This window comes from Xiphophorus couchianus, chromosome 4, assembly GCF_001444195.1.
Source record: "Xiphophorus couchianus chromosome 4, X_couchianus-1.0, whole genome shotgun sequence".
Classification (NCBI taxonomy): domain Eukaryota; kingdom Metazoa; phylum Chordata; class Actinopteri; order Cyprinodontiformes; family Poeciliidae; genus Xiphophorus; species Xiphophorus couchianus.
In genome coordinates, this window is record NC_040231.1 from 24,991,399 (window position 1) to 25,001,593 (window position 10,195).

The 10,195-nt window shown below is 38.5% G+C and overlaps 1 protein-coding gene across 2 annotated transcripts; it reads right to left on the minus strand.

The window, feature by feature from the left end:
* Positions 1–1,318: 1,318 nt before the first annotated feature.
* On the minus strand, positions 1,319–3,629 carry mibp2 (muscle-specific beta 1 integrin binding protein 2). 2 transcript variants are annotated; one of them, XM_028015489.1, is made up of 8 exons: positions 3,353–3,628; positions 2,858–2,948; positions 2,606–2,654; positions 2,194–2,383; positions 2,043–2,114; positions 1,845–1,951; positions 1,676–1,767; positions 1,319–1,599 (listed from the first exon to the last, which is right to left on the minus strand). In XM_028015489.1, the coding sequence occupies exons 1-7, from the start codon at positions 3,376–3,378 to the stop codon at positions 1,682–1,684; spliced, it is 621 nt and encodes a 206-aa protein (XP_027871290.1). In that variant the 5' UTR covers positions 3,379–3,628; the 3' UTR covers positions 1,319–1,599; positions 1,676–1,681. The 2 variants fall into 2 exon arrangements, with proteins under 2 accessions (XP_027871290.1, XP_027871291.1); XM_028015490.1 differs by lacking the exon at positions 1,319–1,599 and having other exon boundaries at positions 1,675–1,767; positions 3,353–3,629.
* Positions 3,630–10,195: the final 6,566 nt, after the last annotated feature.

Genomic DNA, 10,195 nt, shown 5'->3' on the forward strand with positions numbered 1-10,195 from the left:
TGACCTCAAATATAGGCCAGCGGACGCTTTCCAACAAACAGTATGCAGACCTCTGACCCACTTCCATACATGCCTGTCTGCATTACATAATGTGTTTTCCTGGCAGCACCAGGAAAGGGAAAAGTGAAATTAATTTGACTCTGAGGGACACGCCCACTGTCCACATGGTTCTAGATTTCTGTGGAAGTTCAACTTAGTTCTGCAACTTAGATTACTACAACTGCAAATACCGTTAGACATAAGTCAAGAAAATTGATGCAGCTGGCAAAGATAACACAATATCCTTAAAGTTTTAACTAAAATCTTCAAATAGCATTTTGTAGCGAAAAAAATAAAATAAAATCTTACACTGGCTATTAAAGTCATGTCAGCCTAGTCAAAATTATTGAAACTTGGGGCGTGCCGTGGTGGCGTTGGGGACAGCGCGACCCATGTTTGGAGGCCTTGAGTCCTCGTCGCGGGTTCGACTCCCGGACCTTTTTTTTTTTTTTGAAATGAAATGAAATTTATTCGAACATGATACAAATATAAAAATAAAATAGTGCACAGTAACAAGAAGTGCACCTGACGATATTTACTGCATGTCTTCCCCCCCTCTCCTTTCCTGTCAGCCTACTTTCATATAAGGGACACAAAAGACCCCCTGGAGGGGTAAAAAAAGATTATTGGAACTTTTGCAGAACTAAAGGGAGTCGTGTATTTGATCGTATCCTCAGGGACTACAGGACAAAACGAGCCTTTATGGGTAACTCTGGCAAGTGCACTGTCCCTTTTGAAATAAATGAAAACTTCCACTAATCCTATTCTGCACCATTTGAAGTCCAAGTAAATGAGTTTGCAAAAAGAAAAAAAAAAGTCTAAAGCCTCAAACTGGTCAATAATATCTGATAGGATTGATATGCTATTGGTAAGTGAAGCCTCATGATGGGTATCAGTTCAAAACCAAATAACTATGGTTTGTTACCCCCCAGTAGAATTTGACTAGTCAATATCAGCAGCACACACATTTTACTCATTTCTGCAATTACATAATTTTTTAATCTGCTACAAGTGCAGTCAGGGAAATATGCCCCACCCGCCTTCGCCCCCCACGATTGAATTCGAGTGTGCTCCACTTCTAGTCACGAGGCTGACTCATGACGTCACTTATCACCCGCGCCAGCTGCGGCACAGAGCGAGATACATCATGTTCTCACGGTGACCCCGCTGACCTCAGACCAGGCAACTTTTAAGGGCCTCGGATGAGAGATTTTGTAATTTCAGATCTTTGAGAATAAACCGTTTCAGGTAGAAGAAGAAAAAAAAAAACACTACAAAGTTTTGGCAGAAGAATCATTTATTGATACATGCAGCATAGTGCAATCATCTCTTGAACATTTCCATTATCCCTCTTAGGAGTGTAGGCGACAACAAAGCAATAAATACAAAAAGATGAAAAGTCATGCCAACATTGTATGATGTAAAACTTTGTGTATAAAAAAAACAACAAAAAAATAATCTTGACAGTTAAAAACTGCCAGGCAAAAAATAAAATAATTAAGGCAAGACGGTCGTCTGGTTGCGCTTTGAGTACATGATTTCCTTAGCCGATCAGTTGACCTGAAACAGAACAACAAATCAGCAACTCATGTGGATTATGCGACTTCACGTCAAGACAGTCAAACGATTTTAGTACCTTTGTTTAGAGAGAGTTCTGGATTTTGTTCAGGATGTCACCATAGACGACGTTGTACAGCTGCTCCTTAGTCATGGTTCCATCTAGCTGCACTGTAAAGAAACACAGACAGTATTATATAGTGGCACATCCACAGGCCGTCCAATCTTTTCAATGAAACCATACTTACAGACATCAACACCTGATTCTTCCATCATTTGTGTGTGTTTCTCATACATGGGCCAGACGTGGCCGTCGAACAGGCCAGGTGGGTCAGGCACCTTGTAGTTCCTCGAGCTGCACAGATAATAAAAAAATTAAAAAATTCAAAACAAGCTCAAAATGATAAAGAACAGACTAAAAAAACGGTTTATGGCGGAGAACTTACCACCTCCTCTTTTTGCATTCTTCATAGGGGATGGACATAAAGTAACGCTGGTTAAACACGTCAATCAAAGGCCTGCAGACACAAAAGCCAATTAGTATTTCTAAGCAAAGGTCAAGCTAATTATTTTAGGCGCATTTAGTTGAGGACTTACTGATAGGTGTAAAGCAGAAAGCCCTCCACAATAAGGATGTGAGTCTCCTCGTCCTTGCTGTGATCAGACTTCGGCATAATCTCAGTGTCCAGGGTGTTATTAACGCCATGAGACTTTTCAAACTTCACTGGATTGTCCAGCCATGCGTAGATGGTGCTCATCATGGCGTCCATGTCCAGGGCAGTGATGACTACACAGAAAGGCAGGTGGGAAGGAAAAGAGAGGTGTATGGAAAAATAGCAGAGTGAGTAAAGCCAATATTTGAGGTTTTTAAAATTTTTTTTTTTGTTTTGGTTCTTTTTTTTTTTTTAAATTGCATGCAGGTTACAAATGAGACAGCGTTACAGTTTTAAGCAAAAACACACAGAAGCGCCCACAAAAAGAACACCCTTTCATAAAAACCCAGGCTTACCATCATACTGCTTAAAGCCATCTTCACCAACTTCAATCTGATCTTGGGGCTGAAACATACATTGATAAGATGTACCCAGGTACATTCTGCTAGGCCTACACTATGCTATATGGAAGTTGAATAGTTTATACTGCATCTACGAATGCAAGTGGGCAAGGATAGACAAACCATTGACTTGCGTTACTCAGACTGATCCCTTAGGTTGACTAGAAGCTACAAAATCCAAGAGGCATTTGTGGGAACGGTACTCACCTTGAAGAAGTCATCCTGGTGTACCACACAGCAGTTGGGAAGGGCCTGGATCAGCCGCTTGGTGAGGGTGGTCTTCCCTCCGTTGGTAACGCTGCGTGCGATAGAGGTGAGAATAAGACATTTATATAAAATATAGCAAAGATGCATTTTGTAAAAAAATTTTTTTTTAAAAGAGAATCATTTGCAGTATGTTGTAAAAATAAAGCGTCCATGTCATAGAACTTCGTAAGCAAAAGCATCCCAGGAAATGGATGAGTCAATTAAGCGGATGAGCCATCTGTTACTTTGTTATAACAGTTAGCTTCTGTTTACAAATGAAAAGAGAACAAAAAAAAATCATGCTTAGCTGTTGGCTTGGCAATATATTTCACGAAAAATACATCCAACATAAAAACATAAGTTCAGTATTTCATCGGATGCAATGACTTCGCAGTCCCACGTGCACCGTCCTTTTAAGGCCTCGCTAGCCTAGCCTAGCTTAGCATCTTGACTCACCCGCCAATGCCGATGATGTACTTCATGATGTGGGATGGTAAAAGCTTGAGTCAGTCGTTCAGAGTCGATAAAAACCGGGTCAGCGGCACAATGAGTTGACGGGAAGAAAGCTTAAAAGAGAAAGGCTGCAGCAGGAAACGTCAACTACTCGATTCCTCCATGGTACTTGAGTTTAGAGAGCAGGGTAAGAGCTGAGACGAGCTGTCACTCGGACCGCGGTCTTCCACCGAGAGAGAACCTCCTTGTTCCGTTGCTTCCACACATACTGAACAAGGTCTCGCGATTGGATATTTAAACACTTCCAGGTTTGCCGAGTAACCAATCACGAGCGAGTGTTCTCGTAGGTCACACTGGCTCCGCCCACCAAAAAACCACAGCTCGGTTTAAGGGAGGAAAAAGAAAACGGAATAACACAAATATAGAGGAATACTTTAAAAAAATAAAAGGAAAAACAATAAGCTCGTGTTTTTTTGACATCTTAATTCTTTCTGAAGTTTTCATTTATGTTTAGTAGATGCAGAAGAGGCTTGAGGAGCTGGGAAATAAGTTAAGTGCTTTTGAAAGAGAGGAATCCAGCCAGTCTCATTATATGCTTCAGCAATGTCTTTCCAACAAGGCAAAAACATCTATAAAGACAATGTCTTCACTGTTTTTAGAAAGAAGGAAAAATAACAGATACACAAAGTTGACAGATTCTTGACTGTTACTGGGAAATTGTTACACTTACTTGAATAGATTAAAGACAGCGGACACCTTCGAAATGGTAAAACCTAATATGTGTAACTACTTAAAATAAATTAAACAGAAGTTATTGAGTGTTCACAGAGTATATCAACATATACAGTCATTGGAAGAAGTACATTATTTATTTATTTGTTATTTTCTGGTGTTCTTGCATCAAGTCATAATAAATGTGATTCAATTCAGTTCAAAAATACATTATTAATCCCAAATATAAATTTTACCAGATTTTTTTTACCTGACAAGATAGGTCCTCTATACATCTGTACATCGTCTTAATCTAAGAAAGCGCCATTTTCCATTGTAGCTTTGTCTTGTAATGACAGTGTGTATGTTTAGTGAGTTTATACCATAGAGGACAGATTGAAATAAGTATTTTTAATCTGGGAAAGACCAGATCCTTTTATTGCATCTTGGCATAACCAAGAATTAAAATAACATGTGAAATATCTTATGAATTATTTTCTTATCACATCCTTTAAATGAGCATGACTTGAAAGAAGGGGAGTAGAAGTGGAGATATTTTCCTTCATCACTTATCAACTTAAATAACACCTCTTAGAATACTGTATTTTATTTTAATGGTTGCACTTAACAATTTGCAATCAAAATGAAGACAAAGTTCACCAAGATCCCAGACTTAAAATTCATTTGATTGCCCCAAAATGAGTTAATCAAGAGGACTTTAGATGTTATAGGGTGGTAATCATGCTCCTGAATGGTCTGATTTGGTTCTAACTGACAAATCTCAAACTAAATCCGGTGCATCACATGAGCTGACCAAAGCTAAGTGAATCAGTCTGCAGTAAACGTTTCCATCATCAGTAAGTCATAAGAAGCCTTTTCTTCTAAATCACGTCTTCTTTCTAAACCACCATGACAGGATGAATATCGTCACCTTTGCCAATGTGACTGAGTGATTCTTGGTAGTTAGAGGTTAACAAGTGGAGTTAATTCAGATTTTCACGCATATGTTAAAGATGCAAATTTACAAGGCTGCGTATTTGTCTTTCAATGAATTTGCATAGAGCCCCTGCCACTCATGCTCCCAGATGCAACTCCTTGCAGCAAGTAATTTCCCATGCTGTACGCTGACCTTGATTTGACAGTTTATCCAACTTCCTGGAAGACTCACATGCTTCACGTTGGTTTTATCCTTTAAGCATTACCAACGCTTTTTCATACAAATTTACTGTGTGCATTACTATTAATATTGACAGAAAATATTAATTAATATTAATATTCCAAATTTATCTGGGTGCCATTATCAAAATCCACTGCAAGGATTGAAAACTGTGATGTTTTTAATTACATCATTTCATTTGTAAATACAATACATTAAAAAGTCAATGCATGATCCATTCTACTTCTGTTTCCAACCAGATCTTGCCAGTGGAGCCACACAAAGGCATTCAGGCTTCAAGCTTTTTCCTTGGTTTGTCTTATTGCAGCCACAAGCTTCGATGTTTTCATTTGGGATTCCATGCAATTGATCAACACAAAGTAGTAAACAGTTGTGAAGTGGGAAGAAAACTATTCAAATAGTTGCAATATTTTCACAAATATCTGAAAAGTGTGGCAGTATTTAGCCTCCTTTACACTGACACTCCTAAATAAAACCCAGTGCAAACAATTATCTTCAGAAGCTGCTGACTTAGGGAACAGATTCCACATGTATGTGTTATAACCTCAGTATTAATCCAGTGTAAAGGCATAACTGTGTACTGTTCAACCAATCATCTGCTGGCAAGACTGCAAACCTACCAAGACTTGGCAAGGGGAGCCGACAAGAAGTCCTTCGAGCAGGTGGCAGCATCATGCCGTGGACTAATCAGACTCGACAAGAAGACGGATAAAACTAAATGCAGGGAAATCCTGGAAGAAGACCTTTTAGAAACTTCAAAAGATGGAAACTACGTTTTAGAAACTGGTCTGGGAACATGAAGAGCGTTTCTTTTGTGCATCACGGTTGTTACTGCGCTAATCTAATCGGTGAGGACATGATCTCTAAATGGCTAAACTGTGACGCAACTTTACGTGAGTTTTTCCCCGTTATTGATTTTCTGTCAGCGTTGTTGTATGCAGCGATGATCACAGCTGTCCCCTCCAAACCGTCTGTGAGTAAGACGGAAGTTGGGACCACAAATGTTTTCATTCCTAGAAAACCTTGAACTTATTAAACAAAATACCAATCATTTTATTGCTGAAATCGTACTCTGGATCAAACAGGCAAAGGTTTGGAAATAATGTGTAATAAACCGCAACACGTCTTTATGAGCATCATGTACAAGATGCCAGACACAAAACAAACAAGCGTCTCCGAACACATTCCTGTTGCTGTTGTGTTTGCTTCACCGGCATGCAGCTTACTGCTCTCTCTTTTGTAAGGAAACTTCCAGTCCCATGACACAGTTTCCTGAGGTTACACCAAAATGCTGCCTATATGCTGGGGTTTACACCCTCAGCAGCCCTCAACAATGAAGACGAAGGGGCCAAATGTGGGATTCATCTCAGCCTGTAGGATTTCTTTTTACAGTTTTGCACACTTTCATTCTGACAATCTGGAGCAGACTGAGTCTGGAGCTTAGAGGTATATTGGTTTAATTATCCAAAAGGTTTAAAAATGTATTTCATCTCTGACTACAAAGTTGGACACCAACTCCTCTGCAATAATTTGCATGAATCAAGGTTTTCTTTTTAGAGGTAGACCACCTAAAAAATATGTACAGTATCTAAAAGATGTGTTGTGTTGGTATTTGGTAGCCTTTTGAATGTAAAGTTTCTGAGATAAAGTTGAATTTTATTTTATTTATTTTTTTTTTACAATTTATAGCATTTTATATTTTATTTTTTATTTTTATTTGATCTACAACTACTACTCAGTGGTAGTTGTTATTGTGTCTTGTCTCTATGCTGTAACTGCGAAGTAATTTCCCTGCTGGGATGAATAAAGTACGTCTATTCTATTCTATTCTATTATCAAACAAAGCAACGCTTAATTGTTGTTTGAATTGAATCTGAAAGAAAAAGGAGAAATATGAGAGTGCATGTCATGCTGCATCCAGGGGCTTGTTCAGCAGGTTTTGTCACACAATTCCTGTTCACGTTAGCATGATACACATTTGCCTCTCTGCATTCAGTGTGGCAAGTCTCTGTGTCACTGTGATGGACTGGTGACCAGCCCAGGATGGACACCATCCCCCAAGAAGGTAGGCAGCATACTTCATCTCCAATACGCCCAACCCTGCATGGAGTATTAAATGTAGCTTTGCAGAAACATTCATGCTTACTTAAAATGCAGACACATTTTACATTCAGTAAAATTCAGCGCAATAAATCCCCAGCGGCATGTCAAATTGTTTTGAAACACTTGAAGCATCATGCTGCAGGCTCTAATATGTCTCAACAAAATGGATAACGCCATGCTTGTGTTTGATAAGGAAATGATTGCACGGGATGAACATCACCAACCATGTAAGACAAAAAATGTTTTATATGTACCCATTAAGTTGTTACAGGCTATTTCGCCTTTGATCTGCTTTGGGGACTTTCATTAATTGATTTTGTAAGAGTGAAATCATACACAGTGTATATGTTTCCCATTTCTGTGTTTCCCAAGAAATTGTGTGAGTTATGGACAAATGTCCATATAAATGAGATGACACACTTATACAGTTTCAATGTCTTTCACTATCTTTTCCTTGAACTCCAGGTCCTGTGAAGCCACAAGACATTTGTCCAAAGACGTTTCCTCAGTCCTCTCTCAATGGTTTGTTAAGGCTTCATGTGAAACTTTAACAAATCTTTCTGTTCTGTGCCAACAGAGCTACGTGTTTTCCAGCTGCTGTTATATAAGATGTAACTGCTATGTTTGAGAGTGGTACAGCTCTGTGAGTAATCAGCTTTGATTTGTTTTGAAGGGACACTTTTTTTAAACTTGAAATACCAAATTAGTGTCATGCTGGACTCGCCCTGATATAAATGCCTCATAAACTTGAGGAATTTGGCATGTTATGTAAAATTATTTCATTATAGCCCAAATTTAGCAGACTTGAAACTTTAAAAAAAAAAAAAAAAAAGTAAACTTGTGGTTTAGGTCAATTTAATTCAGTTCAGTTTATTTCAGTGGTGCTAATTCACAACAAACATAAATGCAATCACTTTTACAAGAAAAACAGATCCACAACATAGAACTATCCAATCTAATAACATGCAGTAGATAGATTAAAATCTATTTATTCCAGCTGGACAAGACCTGGCAGTCAAATTTACTAATTATGCCTGGAGGTAAAAAGTTTTCTATGTAGGGAAATCCAGCCGACTGCATTGAGACGTTGACTAATTAAACATGAATGTAACCTTTCACTTATAAAGACTGTAGAGTTTTAAAATGGGTGAGCCATCTTGAAGATTTCTACCTGCTTTAGACTTTCTTCAGCTTCTGTTTTTGTCTAATTCTTCTCCAACATCTGACCGCCATCTGCTGGCTGCTGTGTGAGGTTTTCCTTTTTATGATCACTCTCAATGTCAGTCTAATGGAGAACACATTGTTTAAAATAAGTTTGGAGGTTTTCTAAATAAAAATTGAAGAAAAATGTGCTCTTAAAGTCTATTTTACACACAAGTAGGAAGGAAATGTAATATTTAGAACATCATGAGAGCAACATTAAAACAGCAAATGAACCCAAAATATAAGCAGCAATCAGTCAAAATCTTGTAGCTCAATGAAAGGGAGAATAAGAGAGTTTATGAAGGATATTTATACCAAAATAGGGATCATATCAATTAAATGGACGGACCTTGGAAAACAACTATATGGATTGAATATTGAATCAAAAGGCATTAAGCAAAAGCTTTTGTACAATGACAATGAAACTACGCAATCAAATATGTTGGCAAATACAAGCACAATTTTACAGATCAGTTAAGTAGGAAATATGAACAATTTGGCAACACAGTCAGCAAAAGGTTCACTTGACAGAATTCAAAGGAGAGGTGGTGATTTCAGAAATGCTGAAATCCCCTGCAGTGTACATGAAGGGATAACAAAACCTATCCAGTAGCAAGAACATACTGGACTTAATACATAGAGAACAAATTGATCATGTAACATTGTGGTTGTGTAACAACCAAGAAAATAAACACAAGCAGCAGTACTCCATGGAGATTTACTGATAAAGACAACCTGGGCCGGATTTTAGCAGGGGCTTACCGGGGCTGCAGCCCGGGGCCCCGGCATTTCGGGGGCCCCGAAGGATGTTTTATATTTTTGTGACTGGATAGTGTCAGAATTTAATCAATGACTACGATGATTTTGACAGCACCGATGAAAAATGTTCCAATTTGTTCTGGCAAACGTCCGTCTTGAATGCTTGCTTGTTATTGGTCCACTTTTGACGCATCTTACGCATTGGGGAGGAGGAGCGTCAAGGGAATATTATTTTACAATGGCGGACAACAGAAAATATGACAGCGGAGCGCAGAAAAGAAGGAAGAGAAAAGAAAAAGAGCATCGCGCCAAAGAGGCGACAAACAAAATGCCTAAACTGACAGGCTTTTTTAAACCTGTTAGCGGAGATGGAGCAGAAACATCATTATCCCTCGCTTACCAAGAACTTTAAAACCAAAGAAAAAGTTTGAGTTTTGATATATTCCACTTGTACTTATATGGATTTGTAAATGCTGGGGATATTTGTATAAATATTGTTTTACTCGCTTTGCTTTGTAAAAGTATATTTGAGCATTGCACTTTCTTGCACTCAATCTGTTTTATAGTTTGTGTTGAAGTCCAGGCAACAATAACTATTCAGTGATTTTATTTTGTGATGCAAGCATCATATTCTAGTTTCAACCCCGACATGTGGTTTAGTCTTTCTAGAAAAGAGTTCAGAGTTGTTTGTAGTTTGTGACAACTGGCTTATTAAAGTTGTAAGTTGTCAAAACTTACTGTTCGGTCATTTTCTGCTCATCCTCTAAAACAAAACAAACACATACAAATATATATATATATTTTGACTCTAGCCCAGGGGCCCCCATCCTGACTCCAGCCCAGGGGCCCCCGTCCTCCTAAATCCGGCCCTGAAGACAACATAGGGTTCTTCT